Here is a 17,311-nt window from a genome sequence, read left to right as displayed (position 1 = left end):
GGCTAATAGATTCGATTTCCTTGAGATCACAAGGACATAGCCTCTGTTCTACTGGGATCCGAAGATATCTACCAGTTAGCAACGCCGAGGGTAATGCATTAAAACGAGCCCTAGTAAAGGCCCATCGGTGTCTCGGGTTTTCTAACGTCTTTAGGTAGATAGCTGGGTGGTTTGGGCGGTGCTCATACAGTTGTCTGTACGTTGAGGGAAGACGAGTTAAGGTGTTTTGGCGGTCGATATCAGCGATTCTTTGCCTAATAATCTTTTTCGCCCTTTCGCTTCCCATAGATAGAGTAGTCGCCACCGGCAGTCCATACAAGGCTAATTTCTTTTGAATAGTCTGCTCCCAAGTGGATTGAAAACTATCAGTATTGATTAAGGGGAGAAGACCATTTGGGGACGTTTTCACTCTTATCCAATACTGTAGAGCTGATTGCCATACTTTAGTTTCTACTTCCTGCACTCCAGCTTCCAGTCGCAAAGCTGCGTTAGGAATACATTTAGGGGTTAGAGTTATAGATCTTAGAAAACCCGACTGAACTTTCTCGTATGCATCCAATCTGGAATTTATCAAGAAGGGTGCGCCATATAGTAATTGGGCTAGTGGTTTGGCCGCGAAAAGCTTAAGGGCTGCCGGGATAAAATTTCCCCCGGTTGTTCGATGATATCTTACAATCGCGGCCGCACTCCTTTGAGCTATCAAGGATGCATATTTAATATGCGCCGTGTTTTTTCTGGAAGATTGAAAGACTACGCCAAGATACTTGAAGCAAGTCACCTGCTCAATAGGTTGGTTATCTATTTGCCACCTTAGTGTTTTCCTTTTATTGGAGAATATCATTATTTTAGTTTTTTGGAAATTCACTAATAGCTGTTCCACCTTGCAGTATTGCTCCAGTTTATTTAGTGCTCTCTGGAGGCCAATACGGGTCTGTGACAATATGACCGCGTCGTCTGCATAAAGTAAGATAGGGATCCTTTGATTCGATAGTTTGGGGGGATGCGAGTCTGCCTCTTCCATCTGGGTGATAAGAGAATTAATGTAGATGTTGAACAGATGGGGGGCCAGAATACATCCCTGTTTAACCCCTTTTGCTGTTTTGATTGGGTTCGAGAGTAAACCTTCCCGGTTGCATCTTACTTTCAAAAAGGTATTGCTGTATAGTTTAGATATTAAAAGCAATAATCTGTGGTCTATAGATAATTTGGTGAGTTTATCCCAAAGGCGAGTACGAGGGATTGAATCAAACGCAGCTTTAAAATCGATAAATGCTGCAAAAAGATGGGTGTTGAATTGTGAGGTGTATTTCTCAGCCAGATGCTGGAGTATTAGGCAATGGTCTAGTGTTGACCTTCCTTGTCTAAAGCCTGCTTGGGCATCATTGAGTATATTATTAGATTCTATCCACAAGCACAACTTCTCACTTAAGTAGCTGGCGTAGAGTTTGCTTAGGATGTTCAAAAGGCTTATTGGCCTATAGTTGTTTGGGTCATCTCTTGGACCTTTTTTATAGATAGGTATAATAATTGACAGCCCCCAGTCCTCAGGGATCTGTGTTGTTCTGTCAATGAAAGAGAAAAGGGCCACTAACACAGGAGCCCACCAGTTCGGGTCGATTTTAAACACCTCCGGTGGGAGATCATCATGCCCTGGGGCTTTACCACTCTTTAGCTGATCTATCAAATGGTGTATTTTCTCTATTGAAGGCGGGGGCCATGGTTGGAGTTGTTCTTCCGGGATGTCTAACGAAGGTAATGTGGAGTTAACTTCTCCATACAGGTTGTGAAAGTGCGACTGCCAGGTTGACACTGTTATGCAAGGTGATAAGTGTGTCATCTCCTGTGTTGGGCGGCCTGTAACTAGCCTCCGGAATAATGACGGGTTTTTATGCTTGGAAGCCTCTATGAGTTGTTTCCAGTGTTGCATCAGATCGGCCCGTTTTTTCCTTGCCAATAGTCTTTTATAGCTTTTTTTGGTCTCCATCATAAGCTGCTTTTTATGGTCTGAGGGGTCTTCCCTATGCTCAATAAAAGCTTGAGTCAGTAACTTTTTTCCTTTTATGCAATCTTTATCAAACCATCTCTTTGAGTGGGTCATTTGTTGGGGTTTATAAATATATGGTTTTACAAATAATTCTTGAAGTCTTGTTATCAGCTTCTGGTATAATACTTGCATATCAGATGTATTTGTTGCCGATTCTAAACAGCTCTTCTGAAATAATTCCACCCACTTCTCACTTTCTTGGGACTTGTACCAATTAGCTGCAAGGACATTCCTTTGGCCATTCCATTTGACTTTTTTGTAACCTGCATCGGTCGTAAGGCGTGCCCTATGTCTGGATTGTGGGGGAGGTTGGCTTTGGGGTAAAATGCATCGCAGACTTAGTGGTAAATGGTCACTTTCTGATCTTGGAATTACTCTGAACTCGTTGATCAGGGGAATCAGCTCTTGTGAGATAATACAGTAATCTATTACAGAGAGCTTCCGTCCTGACCAGAAAGTAAATTGGCCTGGTGAGTCGCCCAGAGCTGTTCCATTTAAAATATGTAGATTTTGTCTAAATGCTGTTTGTATCAGGTGTAAACCTCCCCAGTTACAGGTTTTGTCCAAAGATGCTCTGGAACCTAGTGGTGCAGTAATTTCTGAGTCCAGTGGGCAGAGGTGGAAGTGCGCAAAAAGATCTGCATCACTCTGACCTGTCCTGGCATTGAGGTCCCCTGCTATTAATATCATTGCTGACGGGTAGAGGTCACGACACATTTCAATATAGTCTTCTACTTCTTTCCATTGTTGCTCAACTTGTGCGTGCAGTCGCTTAGGAGGTAAATAGAGATTTATGCACAGCAGGCTGCAAACATAGAAGTCCATGTAAACCGCCGCCACCCAATCTGCATGGTGCTGAAGTTGAGTAACCTTTGCTTGTATATGCGTTGAAATTAGTATGGCGATGCCCCCTTTTGATCTTCCTCCTCTTTGGCTTGGTGATGCATGTGTTACATAGGATTGATAATTTTCTAAATATAATTCTCCTGTTAGCCAGGATTCTTGAATAAAAATGGTGTCATATGTGGTAAGAAAATCTATGAGGAGGGGGTCTTTACTCTTAGGCCCCCAGCCTGCGATGTTCCAGGAGATAAGAGACAAATTATGGTTTGACTTAGTTAATGTCGTAGTGACTGGCGTATCATCAGCTGTGGCCGACATATAGGCGTTTGGAGAAGCCACTAATGGGGATATCTTTCCAGGTGGTACACTGTGTGTGGAATTAGTTGAATCTGTTTTTTGCACCTTGACTGATCTTAGTAAGTTAATTTCTGCTGTGATTGTAATGAGCTTGCTCAGTCCATTGTTTAGTTGGCTGTTCTTCAGTTTTCGTCAATCACTCCTGTGGATGGTATCCAATAGGCCCTGTTTATCTATAAAGATTGAGCCGTTTCTTGAGCTAGGGGTCACTAGCTCAACTTGCTGCTTTTTACTTTGGGGTCTTAATGTAGGGGTGGGGGTACCCAGTTCGTGCGGTGACAGATATAAGCATGTTATCCATTCCTCATTAGACATCGGTTTTGTGATGTTATTTGAGTAGTTAAATTCTAACGGTACTGAGGAGGCAATGCAAGATATGAAGCTTTTGATAGATTGCAGCCTATTTATAAGTGCTTTCTGCGATTTTTGTATTTGTTCCAATGTATCTTCTATAGTAAGTATGTTCTCATTAGGCATAGCCAGAATAATGTCTCTAGGAGAGCCCAGCACGTCCTGACTCAGTAGGTTGGAATCATTAGTATTTGCTGAATGATGATTATTCTGATATTCAGCATTTTTATTTTCCACATCCTTTGAGTAGCTGTCATTCTTGTTTAATTTGATGAGGCGCACTGGAGGGCCAGCCACCTCAAAAAGACGTGTCACGATTAGACCCGCTCTGCGCCACTTGTCCTTATTAGTTAGTAGTTGTTTAGCGATCGCATCATCTTTGAGTGTCAGCATCACTCGATTATACTTAATATCGTTTGGAAGGAAGTCTACCTTGATATCATATCCTTGCGGTAGTAGGCTTCTAATCATTAGATCAATTTTCTTAAGTATATATGTTCTTTGTTGGTCCACTGAAAGTAATTCTGTTCGATTATACATAGGGCAGATGACTAATCTAGTTCTATTAAGAATCATCGCTTGGTTGTTCTGATTTATCTTATTGGGATTAAAATTGTTAATCTCCACTGATTCGAATAAAATTTTCTTAACTTTATCTATTTGTTCGTTCTGAGCTTCCGGAGAATGCGGTTTAGGTGAATGTAGTGCAGCTGTCAGTGTTGCTTCTTGGGTACTGTTCGGTTTTACGGTCTCGACTTTAGTATTTTTTGTATTTGCTTCCTTTATTGTAGGATTCTCAATGAGCTTGAACAGTTTAGAGAAATTCAATTTCTTGATTCGCATATCACTTTTTGACCGCCTTCCCATTTTTATGTTTTTAGATTTCTTCTTTTGGGGTAAGTGTTTTCTTTGGTGATGGAGTTTCTTTTTAGTATTGATGCTTCTTTGGTACAGTTGTTTCTTTATAAGTGGGGGGTGTATATCTCGGCTAATGGCAGACGTAGGTATAGCTGTCATTGAGGCCTTCACCGGTGCACTGGACTCTGCTGGAGCTTCTGCCTCTGGATTGTGGGTGTATAGAATTGCTCCCTTCCTAATGGACTCGGTCAGGCTTACAAGCAGACCCACGGTTTCTGTGAGGAAGTTCCTAATTGGGCCTAGTTCTTTACTTATGTGCATTTGGCATTCGTTCATCATTTCATTAAAAAGCCCAATCAGAGTATGGATAATGGTATGTGGATCCAAGCAGGGTCCTTTTATCTGGCTTGGGTTCTCCTCTTTTCTCTTCATATTTGGGGATTCCATCCTATCTTTTTCACTCCTTCTGTCTGATCTAATTGATCCATTGAGTGAAGCTTCGGGGCAATTTAGGTCCCATTCTTGATCGTACTTGGCGGGGGTATTGATTGCACTGGATTGGGAAACAGCCCAAGCCATCTCAGTTGCCAGATTAATCCCCACTCTCTCCTCCTCCATTTCAGTTTCCTTCCCATACCATGTTCGATCGATAGACCATTCGTGGGGAGGTGGGGATACAGGGCGTGTAAGCTTTGTTGTTTTAGGCTTGAAGTAATGCAAAATTTTCGTCTGCAAGGATACCGGAGGTGTTTCAGCTCTCTGCGTTGGGGAAATCCCCAGGTCTTTACATTTCTGTCTGGTGAGCACCATCACCGTAAGATATATGAGTAGCACCGCCGGACCCTACTATGCAGGTTATCCCTCTTCTCTTTATCTAATAAACTTCCCAAAGCTCCTCGTTTGTTTAAAGCAATGGCTGTATTCTAACAGCTTATCAGGATTTCCTACAGTTCACAGACTGGCAGCCAAGAACAGAGGGAAGTAAACGAGGGTAAATCCTTGCTTCCGCTGTAGCAGAGAGAACGTTGGGGGGGGGGGGGGAGCGGCGAAAGCCTATCTGGCCTGAGTCGCCATCTTAAATTACCTAAAAGGCTGTACTTTGATATTCCCCAGCAGCGTCAGGCGTCCTCCAATGCAATTATTAATAAAATTCCCAGGTAGTAGTAAAAATAGAGTAAAAATAGAGCTCTCCCCTCTTTGAAGTTGCACTTGGTGGAGTATTTCGTTCCGATAGGGAGGCCTCCAATGGTCAAATTCCGGTAAGTAAAAAGTAGTAAATCTCTCAGATAAAAGGTAATAAATTACTCGGCTAAACTGGGATCGGAGTCAACTAAAACTATTCAAACGCTAAAGGCGTTTGGGAAGGACATAAAAAGACATAGAGGACAATTAAAACAATAAAACAAGCAATATTGGGCTATAGCTTATCTGTAACATCAGGGAGCAGCGTGGGGCTGTTCCTCCTTAGCCGCCATCTTGAAGGCCAATTCTAATAATAATAATAATAATAATAATAATTTATTTATACCCCACCCATCTGGCTGGGTTTCCCCAGCCACTCTGGGAGGCTTCCAATGTTAAAATACAACAATCTATTAAACATTAAAAGCTTCCTTAAACAGGGCTGCTTTCAGATGTCTCCTAAAAGTCTTGTAGTTGTTTTCCTCTTTGACATCTGGTGGGCCCTCTGCCTGGTTCCCTGTAACTTGGCTTCTCATAGTGAGGGAACCACCAGAAGGCCCTTGGAGCTGGACCTCATTGTCCAGGCAGAACGGTGGGGGTGGAGACGCTCCTTCAGGTATACAGGACCGAGGCCGTTTAGGGCTTTAAAGGTCAGCACCAACACTTTGAATTGTGCTCAGAAATGTACTGGGAGCCAATGCAGATCTCTCAGGACCGGTGTTATGTGGTCCCGGCAGCCACTCCCAGTCACCAGTCTAGCTGCCGCATTCTGGATTAGTTGTAGTTTCTGGGTCACCTTCAAAGGTAGCCCCACATAGAGCGCGTTGCAGTAATCCAAGCGAAAGATAACTAGAGCATGTACCACTGGCAAGACAGTCCGTGGGCAGGTAGGGTCTCAGCCTGCGTACCAGATGAAGCTGGTAGACAGCTGTCCTGGACACAGAATTAACCTGCGCCTCCATGGACAGCTGTGAGTCCAAAATGACTCCCAGGCTGCGCACCTGGTCCATCAGGGGCACAGTTACCCCATTCAGGATGAGGGAGTCCCCCCACACCTGCCCACCTCCTGTCCCCCAAGAACAGTACTTCTGTCTTGTCAGGATTCAACCTCAATCTGTTATCCGCCATCTATCCTCCAACCGCCTCCAGATACTCACACAGCACCTTCACTGCCTTCACTGGTTCTGATTTGAAAGAGAGGTAGAGCTGGGTATCATCCGCATACTGATGAACACCCAGCCCAAACCCCCTGATGATCTCTCCCAGTGGCTGCATATAGATGTTGAAAAGCATGGGGGAGAGGATGGAACCCTGAGACACCCCAAAAGTGAGAGCCCAGGGGTCTGAACACTCATCCCCCACCACCACTTTCTGAACATGGCCCAGGAGGAAGGAGCGGAACCACTGTATAACAGTGCCTCCAGCTCCCAACTCCTCTAGACAGTCCAGAAGGATGTTATGGTCAATGGTGTCAAAAGAGATCCAGCAGAACTAGGAAACAGCTCTCACCTTTGTCCCTAGCCCGCTAGAGATCATCCACATGTGCGACCAAGGCAGTTTCAGCCCCATGATGAGGCCTGAATCCCGACTGGAAGGGATCCAAATGGCCCGCTTCTTCCAGGCATGCCTGGAGTTGTTCAGCAACCACTCGATCAATCACCTTGCCCAAGAATGGAAGATTTGAGACTGGGCGATAGTTGGCCATACTGGCCACATCTAAAGATGGTTTTTTAAGAAGCGGTTTAATAACTGCCTCTTTCAGCGGGGCTGGGAAGGCTCCCTCACAGAAAGAAGTATTCACCACCCCGCAAAGCCCACCGCCCAGCCCTTCCTGGCTAGCTTTTATAAGCCAGGATGGGCAAGGATCAAGGAGACAGGTGGTTGGTTTCATTCGTCCAAGCAGCCTGTCCACACCCTCAGAGGTAACAGATTGGAACTGATCCCATGCAACTGGACTAGACAGGACTCTAGCACTCTCCCGCCCTGGCCCTGCTTCCACGGTGGAATCTACCTCTTCCCGAATCTGAGTGACTTTATCTGCAAAAAACTTTGCAAAATCATTGCAGGAGATCATGTGGTCCATACTGGGCCCCGATGGAGCAGGTGGTTCCGCTAAATTCCGAACCACCTGAAAGAGTCTCTTGCTGCTGTTTCTGCAGATGCAAGAGGCAGTGAAGAAAGTCTTCTTTGCCGTCGCTACCACCACTTGGTAGGCTCGACACTGAGCTCTAACCTGTGTCCAGTCAGATTCAGAATGAGTTATCCGCCACAGCACTCTAGCCATCTCAACAATTGTTTCATTGCCCTCAGATCCAGGGAAAACCATGGGGCTGTCTGGGCTCCATGCAACCGGAGAGGGCACTTTGGAGCCAAACAGTCAATAGCCCTGGTTAACTCCACATTCCAGCGGGTCACCAGGGAATCAGCTGAAAGGCCATCAGCATGGGATAAAACATCCCCTACCACTCTCTGCTTGTGCAGGGCCTCAATAAATCAGATGTTAGCAAGCAGTATATGCTAACTTAGCAGAGTGTGCGAGTGTCCAGAATGCAAAGAGCAGCATTGCCTCCAGCTGGGTGGCCCTCAATGGGTCTGGGTGCACCCAGCAACTGTCAAATCTTGGCCAACTCATGACAGGAGCTGCAAGTATTATGATCATCCACTCCATGGCAGGCAGACGCCTGGAAAAGGGCCAAGCCCCCAACTCCTGTCCTGTTTGCATGAGTAAGCAGTCCAAGAGTGGGACACACCTCTTCTATAAAGAGGAAGATGGTGTGCTCTTCCTCCTTCCCTATTAACAGACTGTTCACAACAAGGAGGAAAGCAAGGGCATACAAGAGCTTTGAGGAACACATGAGGCATTATTTTCGCCTTGCCATGTGGCTTTTACCTGTTACAGGAACAAACTGAAAGCACAGTCCAGGAGCCAGAAAGCCAAGAAGCAGCAACCTGAAAAGAGAATTATGGAAAAATGGTTGGCGCTGCATGAAAACAGTGGGAGGCAGATGGAGGCCAGCCTTTCCTAGGATGCTCCCAGACTGCCACTATTTTCTTTTCTTTTTGCAATTTACCGGTAATCTTTATTAGAAACCTGGCAAAACACTGAACAAGAGTGGAAGAGCCAAAGGGAGGTAAGGCCAAATATGGTTCTGCATCTTTACTGTTGCTCCAGAAGGGTAGGAGCAAAACTATAGGCGCAGAAGTAGCAAGGGAACAGATTTCAGCTACTGTACATGTTTGGAGATGCTGCTTAAGAGCAAGAGTCTTTCATAAGATGGCAACATCTCCTTCACTGGAAGTACTTAAGCACAGCAGGGGCACACTTTGGTAATATGGCGCCCTGAGTGAGGACAAATTAGGGCACCCCCCTAAATATTTATTATCCGTGCTCACACATGCTCTCAAGGGCACTGCATCATAATTGCGGCAATTCAATTGCCTGTCTGACTGGGGCCTAATTTTGAGTAGGTCCCCATATAAACAAAGGCTTCTTTTGTTGTTGTTTTTGTTGTTCTTTTGTGCCTCCTTGGCTTGGTGTCCTGTGCAAAGGAACCATCCGCACTGCCCTAAATCTAGCGCTGAGTAGAGGCTCAGCAACCACCTGCCAAGGACACTAGCTGCAAGTGTCCTGAACTGAGCAGACGGCATTGACTAGATGAATCCCAAGATGGCTTCCAAATCTGGAAGTTTTGCTCGGACATCTTTGCTAACAAACGAAGTTTTCTGTTGATTTGGAGCATGCCCAACGGGCTGCCTCCTCTTTCCCTTGGGATCGGAGAGTCTGGGGTGTGTGTGTGTGAAAAGAGCAGCTGGCTGGGAGGAAAACAATCTGCAGAGTAGAGAAGCCCAAAGTGTTCCAGGCAGTGCTGTCAAGTATCCCGTTTTCCCCGGGATTCTCCCTTATTTCAAGCAGTTTCCCGCTGCTCTCCCTTATTTTTTATTTCCCTTAAATTTCCCGTTTTTAATGGAAGCAGCTCCTCCCCTGCTGGCCAGGGACTGGGTGGGAAGACCTCACCTACTTGGAGAGAAAAGTCTCAGCCCTCAAAGCAAGTGGGAGCTGTTTCCCGTGCTTACAGGGGGGTGTATTCCTCCCCCTGCATCAGCCCCTAGCCATTGCCACCAAGCCCCTCAGCCGGCCAATAGGGTTAGCTGGCGGGCGGAGCCTGGCTGCCTTTGAGCAGCTGCTGCTTCCTGTCCTGTTTTGATGGGATCAGACAAGAAGATGATGGGGCTCCATTGCGCGGAGCACATGGCTGCCCTCCTCTTTGCTCCGCTCCGAGCCCAAGCCCGCTTGGAGTTTACATTGCTGCTCCGCCCACTTTTGCTTCTGACTCCGCCCACCACTGACATGTGACTGTCCCCGGGATAGGTGAGACTGCTGATCCCTTATTTTCAAATCCGAAACTTGACGGGTATGGTTCCAGGCTAGGACACTCTCCACACCCCAGAGAAGACTGAGCCTTAGCAAGTGGCCCTACCACTAGGCAAAGTGAGACAGCCACCAGAGGCTGCCAATAGTGGAGAGGGAGAGAAGGCAGAGAGCCCTGCGATGGTTGGAGACCACAGCTGTAAGGAGGATGTAGCGCCTGACCTGCAAGAGTTACATGCAGCTTAATCACAAATATATCAGAACAGTTTGTATAAGTGAAAAACCTAGTTAAAGCATAGAAACCAAGAAGACTTTAAGAAACAGTAGACTAGAAAACCAGTGAAGTCAGGTGTACATAATAGCACCGCCTGCCTGGCTAGGGAGTCTCGCTTTAGCAAAAACGCTTCTGTCTGTTTGTCTGAAACGACACTAGCCGTGGCTGCTTTCCTGAGCAGAAGAAGCGGGTGTGTGGAAGCACCTTGTGCTTTGCCTCAGGCAACGGGGTTCCTTGGGGCAGCCCTACAACCAGTCGGTTCAACAACATGAAACCCTGTTCTCCCTGCATCCTTTTAGCCGTGGAGGGGAGTTTGCACCGGAGAGGCCCCCGCTCAGGAAACCTTGCTGGCCGCTCATTTCAGCGGCGGTGCCATTTTCCAATACAAGAAACGCCCCTCTCTCTCACCTGCCCCCCCCCCGCGCCAACTCACCTCGCTGCGGGGCACCAGCAGCAGCTCCCCATCTTGCTGGGCTAGCAATGCTTCCCCGACCCCCTGCTGCCCCTTCTCCGCCTCCTTCAGGCTGCCGCGACCCCCGGGCGCCTTTCAAGGGCTCGGCGTCCCTCCCCCGCGCCCACCCAGGTGCGCCCAATTAGCAGCTGCCCCGCCCGCGGAGATGCGCAGCCGACGGAGAGGCTCAGCTGGTGGGGAGTCAGTCTGTCCCACGGGACGAGCAGGGAGGCTTTCACCCGAGGAGAGGCGCTGGTCGGACAGGGCGGCTTCCTTCCAGGAGGGGGCGGGCCGGGCAGCTGTCTTTTTCCTGGGGGGGGGGGGTTGACCCTAGCGGAGAGCCCGAGTGCAGCATGTCCTTCCCATATAGCCGCTAGCGGTTAAGATCCTGATTTTCACCCAGGCAGCCCGGTTCGAATCCCGGTATGAGAAAGAGTTGCTTCCCCCGTCCTTCTTCTGCCCCAATGTAATCACGAGAAACGGGGGCGCCGCAGCTTCGCCTCCATGTGGCCAAGGGGGGAGCTTATTTAAAAACATAGGTTTCTTCCAGCACCTGCCTGTTGTCGTTTTTAAGCCGGGCAAAGGTTCCTGCCCTGAAAATAATTCCAAGCGTTTCACCAACCAGTCCTTTAACTGCATTCGAATCATACTTCTTCTTCATTTGACCTTTTTAGGCCACCCTTCACTGAAATCATTTCTGGGGCTGTACACATCATTTAAAAACTGCAGCACCTAAGAACAATCTCTGATTATCTCACAGTCTTCATTTAATGCAACTGTTGAAGAGCAGAACCCTATTAATCCGTTACTGCTAAAGGATTCCTCAGGATTCCTGTGTCACCCTGAAGACTTTATTTCTTATCGCAGCCAAAATTTAAGGGACATTTGCTGTTAAAATGTCTATCAATCAAATCCCATACATGTCTACTCAGAAGTAAGACCCACTGAATTCAATGGGGCATGCTCCTCTGTAAGTGGGCTTAGAATTGCAGGCACATTCCATTGTCTCTTGAGACAATGCCAGCAGCATTACATCAATAACATGTTGCACAAATAGTCCTGCAAAGAAAGAAAGAAAGAACACCAATTTGGACAAGCACTTGGAGAGAGAGCCGCCACCATCCAGGCATCCACTTCTGACTGAAGCTTCCAGGAGCTCACCAGATGGGCCACATCCTTTGCATTCTAGGGGACCCACTCAAGAGCCTCTTGATCTCCCTTGGCTGCCTGCCACTGAGGTGCAAATGTAAAGGGATGGGAGGAAATAAAGCCAGGACAGGCATTTAATATGAACATGTGAAAATAGCATTTTGGTCAACTCTTGATCATGTTGTCATTCTGTGGCTCAGCATGCCGTTAGATGAGGGAGGTATTTGAACTTGCCTAGAGTGGCCAAAAACAACACCCACCACAGCCTAGACCATCCCTTGAGTTATCCATTTCATCTGACGTATGAAGTGGCTTGGAAACTTTATAGGTTTTTATAGAGTCTGGTGAGAAATAAAGACGAAGTCGGAGTTTGAGAACCAAGGTGGGTGGGTGCTGGAGCTTATGCTTGGTTGCAAGCCATACTCCCCGATTTATTATAGGTGATGGAATGCACTCTGCACATGACCTGGGGTACTTTTGTTCTTTTTCTAGACATACTAAGTCCTGGTAAACCCTCGCCAGACTTGATTGAGGCAGAAGAAGTGAGGGAAAGCTGTACCTACTGGAAAGTGAGGGAAGTTACAAAACACTGGGAGACTACTGGGATGGTCAGTTAGAGAAAAGGGGGTGATGTGAGTCTTGCAGCTCTTGACCTTGTGCGTATTTAGGCTTGCAACTTTTGGGATTAGGAATGTGGGCAACCACCGTATTATAAATTCCTCTCACTTTCATTTCCTTTTATCTCCTATTGACAGAACTGTTGCTTTTCAAAGCTTTCTCTTTTGGCTGCAAACAGACAGATGATTTTGCCTAGAAGGCATTTTAGTTTAAACATTTTAGTTTTTAAACATTTTAGTTTAAAGACTGGCATGATGTGCTATGCAAGTCACATCAGCTGCTTTTTATTTCTTATGCCCATGCTTTTAGTGAGCAGAATTTCAACAGTTGCATTTTTATTTTTATTTAACCAACAAATTTATATATTGCTTGATTTCTACAAGAAATATTAAAATTATCAATGAAAAAACATGGCATATGTTGGGTCAAGGCCAAGGAGTCTCTGTCAGTACAGAGAGTGGTAATCTCCTCCTCCTTGTTTCTTATGAAGGAAGGATAATTTTTAGTGCATAGAGGTGGGGGTCTGCCCAAACCCACACTGAAGGTCTGTTGTGATTTGCTCAGGGCCAGTCAAGTCTGCAAAAGTCTCTTCCTGTTACCTGCCTTCTTAAGACTGAAAATACACAGCAGCCAAGGGCTTTAGCTCAGAAACATTATTGTGCAAGCTTATATGCCGTTTGTAGATACTGATTTGTCCCACTGAAGGTATTATTGTACTAACCTTGTGGATTGCACTTGAGTTTTACAGGACTCACAGTATAGCCATCTCTCTCTTTTTTCTTCTTCAATTTTTTAAAATTGATTTTAACAAAATAAAAAATTAACAAATACTCCACTACCAACAACAAAAACAATAACACAAATATAAAACAAGAACAACACATAGATCTTAATACACCTATCTTACTTTCTTAACATTGTAGGTTGACTTCCTCCCGTCCTCTCTTCCTGCGTTCCTTGACAATCATCTTTAGTAATTTCTTTACATTGTTATAATCAACGTTGTTAATTAAGTTTTACCTCTCTTCATATCTTCATTATTTATTCAAACAATTCTACGTCTTAAATCTACCTTCTAAATCTACAGCCTGATTTATCTTTCAGTTTACCGGTACTTCTAATCTTTTATCTTACAATGATTTTTTAAATACAATTTAAATTTCTTCCAATCTTCCTCCACCGTGTCATCCCTCTGGTCACGAAGTTTCCCAGTTAGTTCAGCAAGCTCCATATAGTCCATCATTTTCATCTGCCATTCTTCTAACGCTGGTAACTCCTCTGCAATAAATGCTGGAAATGTAAGCAAGTAGAAGGAACATTCTTCCATATGTGGTGGACGTGCCCAAAAGTAAAAGATTTCTGGGAGAGGATTTATAATGAATTAAAGAAAGTGTTGAAAAACACATTTAATAAAAAAAACCAGAAGCCTTTTTACTTGGTATTGTAAATAAAGAAATCCCAAAGTGTGACAGGACTTTCTTTATGTATGCCACGACAGCAGCTAGAATTTTGATAGCTAAGAACTGAAAGACACAGTATAGCCATCTCATAACTCGCTGAAGACGTTCAGCCATGACTTCTAAGAAAGAGAGGGAATGACTGAATGCTGCCTCCACCCAGACTACAGTATTTGGTTCAAGAGGCTATTTTCCTGCCTCCTGGTGGCTGATTGAGGATCTACTCACAGCTGCCTTTGTGCCAACAAAGACAGGAAGAAATTCACTGGTGACTACGTCTGAAGCTCAACATCAAAAAAACTAAGATCATGGCAACTGGTCCCATCACCTCCTGGCAAATAGAAGGGGAAGAAATGGAGGCAGTGAGAGATTTCACTTTCTTGGGTTCCATGATCACTGCAGATGGTGACAGCAGTCACGAAATTAGAAGACGCCTGCTTCTTGGGAGAAAAGCAATGACAAACCTAGACAGCATCTTAAAAAGCAAAGACATCACCTTGCCGACAAAGGTCCGTATAGTTAAAGCTATGGTTTTCCCAGTAGTAATGTATGGAAGTGAGAGCTGGACCATAAAGAAGGCTGATTGCCGAAGAATTGATGCTTTTGAATTATGGTGCTGGAGGAGACTCTTGAGAGTCCCATGGACTGCAAGAAGGTCAAACCTATCCATTCTCAAAGAAACCAGCCCTGAGTGCTCACTAGAAGGACAGATCCTGAAGTTGAGGCTCCAGTACTTTGGCCACCTCGTGAGAAGAGAAGACTCCCTAGAAAAGACCCTGATGTTGGGAAAGATGGAGGGCACAAGGAGAAGGGGACGACAGAGGATGAGATGGTTGGACAGTGTTCTCGAAACTGCGAGAGGCAGTGAAGTATAGGCGTGCCTGGCGTGCTCTGGTCCATGGGGTCACGAAGAGTCGGACATGACTGAACGACTGAACAACAACAACAAAAACCACAAGTTGTGATCAAAGCCTTGAATGGCATGTTGGCATTGTGGTTTTCACCTCCTGTTAAATATTCTGTGGGCTAAATAAGTCAAAGCCATCCAAGCTGGGCAGGAAGCACACAGCTGAAGCATTCTATCAGCAGTTAATTGGGGTTGAAAAACTAGCTTTTGACCATATTCTGCTACACATTCAAAGGCGCAAAAGGCAAAGGAAGCATTTCTGCTGCACCATTCAGACCATTGTCTTCACAGCATCTTTATGTTGAGATGCAGATACCACTGGGTATCTGTGGAGTCACTGCAGTGCTCATGGCATGCTGGGTTAGGCTTCTGATTTAGAGATCAACCACTAAGTCCAGCTTGCAAAATGAGACCCATCTTCAGCCTACTTTCTATTTCAGAGGTTGCCAACTAACCAAGAAAAACATTTTTCTTGCTCCTGTGCTAAAGGCAGCTTGGGCTACAGAAAATGGTGGAATTCATGGCACTTTCCATGCATGCGGAAAAACATGGTCACTTGCTAATGTCTGTGGGTCAAATTGCTGTTAGACACAGGAGCAGTGTCAAATAAAGATGTGGCAACGTTGCTATCTCTGTTCACATGTTTTCTAGCTATATTTTTTCCTGCCTCATGTCAGCAAACGCCTGTCTCAGAAGACAAGGGAAGAGTGCACCTTTGCAGGTGTAGTCAGACCTCTGAAGGGTTACTGCTGTGACTGTAGAAATAGTTTAAGGGAAATGACCTGTCTTGGGGCAAGGCACAACCCCATTAAGGGTCCTCATTACCCCCCCATTTGGAAGCATTAGTACAGGTAGAGATGGAGAGCCACAATGCCAAGGCTGCAATCCTGTACATACTTGCTCACTTCTTATTGTATTTGCTGGTCATTTTTCTCACAGACGAACCCAAAGCGACAACCAGCTAAGAACATTCATCCAACAAAAATCTAAAAACATAGCAGAACAGATAAAACAAATGAGCATTTACTGATCCCACAGAAAGAGGCATCAGTGCTACACTTCATTTTTTATTTTGCAAAGTTAAAAACAAATATTTTATTGAGCATGGCAGCCTAGCAAGGTTGCACAAAAGAAATCATCAAGTAAGGCAGAGATCCCATCTTTGTAGGAAAAGCAAGACTTGCTCTGCTTGGAGGAGGAATTCCATTTAAAACCTAGAGGATAGAAACTCAGTCTTTTCTGCTATTTCTAAACAGAGTTTGTTGGGCTCTTGAAACAAATTCTTGCTTTCTTCCAAAGCTCACAGGTACCAGACACTGCCACTGTCCACCCTTTGGGCTCTAGAACATTCCAAACTGAGATGAACAGTTGTTTGGTTTGGGCAGGGGTTTGTAGCCAATCTGGTCATGTATCATCTGCTCCTGGCTCTTGTGATCAGTGCTGAGTCCCAGCGCACCCTCACCATCACTGGCTCCCACCACGTCCACCTCCTCGTGCTTCCTACAACTATCGAGTTCCTTGCGGGCGCCATCAAACTCCTCAATGTCGTCCAGCTTCAGTTCAAGCCACGTCGGTTTCCGCCGCAGCATCTTGCAAGCAGACCGTTCCCCCGTGGCTCTTGCGCGCGTGCGCAGCAGCTCCTCACTCTTTTCTTCACCTCGCTACCCTTCAAATTAAAGTATAAACTGGGTAAAGATACAAGTCTTTGCCTGGTGCCTAAAAACAGGTAAAGGCTTGCCTCCCTCCCTGGGAAAGCATTCCACAAGTGGGGAGCCACCACCCAAAAGCCCAGATCTTGGGAGTAATCTCTGAATATAGATGCCTAGGTTTAGACTGCAAGATGTCTATGTTTGCTTGGGAACATTCCATTTAACGGGACTTATTTCTGAGTAAACTCAGACTTCATGTTTCTCCTCTACTGTTGCCAGGTTTTATTTAACTCCTTTGCCTTTAACAACAACTAGCAACAAATGTTAGCAGGTGTAATCTAAGGCTTATCTCCATACTATGAAAAGCACCACTTGTGGATATCTACACCACATGCCGCTGTTAAAGACACAAGCCAGTTATTTTTCTGGTGAGTTGGCAACTCCACTTTGCTCCCATCAGCCCGTGAGCCACTCCTTGCCCGCCCCTGACTATACACACCTCTCCTCCCAGGTCCAGGGAAGCTGGTGGTTTCTTTGTGCACAACAGTTTTATTCCAGTTCGGCTGTGTGCAGAACCCGAACAAGGCCACACTTGAATTAAACTAACAAAATCTGACAAGGGAATGTCTGGCCTGACAGCAGGTGGTGAAGACACTTTCCTGTGCTTCAGGCAGGAAATCCACCAATACCTCAGATGGATATTTAGTTGGAATGAAGAGGGGAGGATGCATGTGCATGCAAGGTCTTTTCCCAGGAACAGTCTGATGTGGGAGTATAGACTGAAATGGGATTTCCAGCCTTT

General features: G+C 45.6%; 2 protein-coding genes across 2 annotated transcripts in view; both read right to left on the bottom strand.

Annotated features, from left to right (window-relative positions):
- LOC117060910 overlaps positions 1-10,773 on the bottom strand; it is a 34,057-nt gene extending 23,284 nt beyond the window's left edge. The window contains exons 1-2 of the mRNA XM_033173513.1: positions 10,712-10,773; positions 8,526-8,584 (exon numbers count right to left, since the gene is read on the bottom strand). Coding sequence (XP_033029404.1) covers positions 8,526-8,584; positions 10,712-10,743 — 91 coding nt within the window. The 5' untranslated portion in view covers positions 10,744-10,773. The remainder of the gene's footprint in view (positions 1-8,525; positions 8,585-10,711) is intronic.
- Positions 10,774-16,016: 5,243 nt separating this feature from the next.
- On the bottom strand, positions 16,017-16,451 carry LOC117060930 (anaphase-promoting complex subunit CDC26-like). Its single transcript, XM_033173540.1, has one exon. It carries the CDS (start codon positions 16,447-16,449, stop codon positions 16,201-16,203), a length of 249 nt encoding a protein of 82 aa, XP_033029431.1. The 5' UTR covers positions 16,450-16,451; the 3' UTR covers positions 16,017-16,200.
- Positions 16,452-17,311: the final 860 nt, after the last annotated feature.

Source organism: Lacerta agilis, chromosome 16, assembly GCF_009819535.1.
Source record: "Lacerta agilis isolate rLacAgi1 chromosome 16, rLacAgi1.pri, whole genome shotgun sequence".
NCBI lineage: Eukaryota > Metazoa > Chordata > Lepidosauria > Squamata > Lacertidae > Lacerta > Lacerta agilis.
Note: the sequence above shows the minus strand (reverse complement) of the source record. Positions and strands in the feature narration are given on the sequence as shown.

What these genes read in the sequence shown, in the direction of transcription:
- LOC117060930 (XM_033173540.1), bottom strand. Translation starts at nt 16,449, where the DNA reads ATGCTGCGGCGGAAACCGACGTGGCTTGAACTGAAGCTGGACGACATT.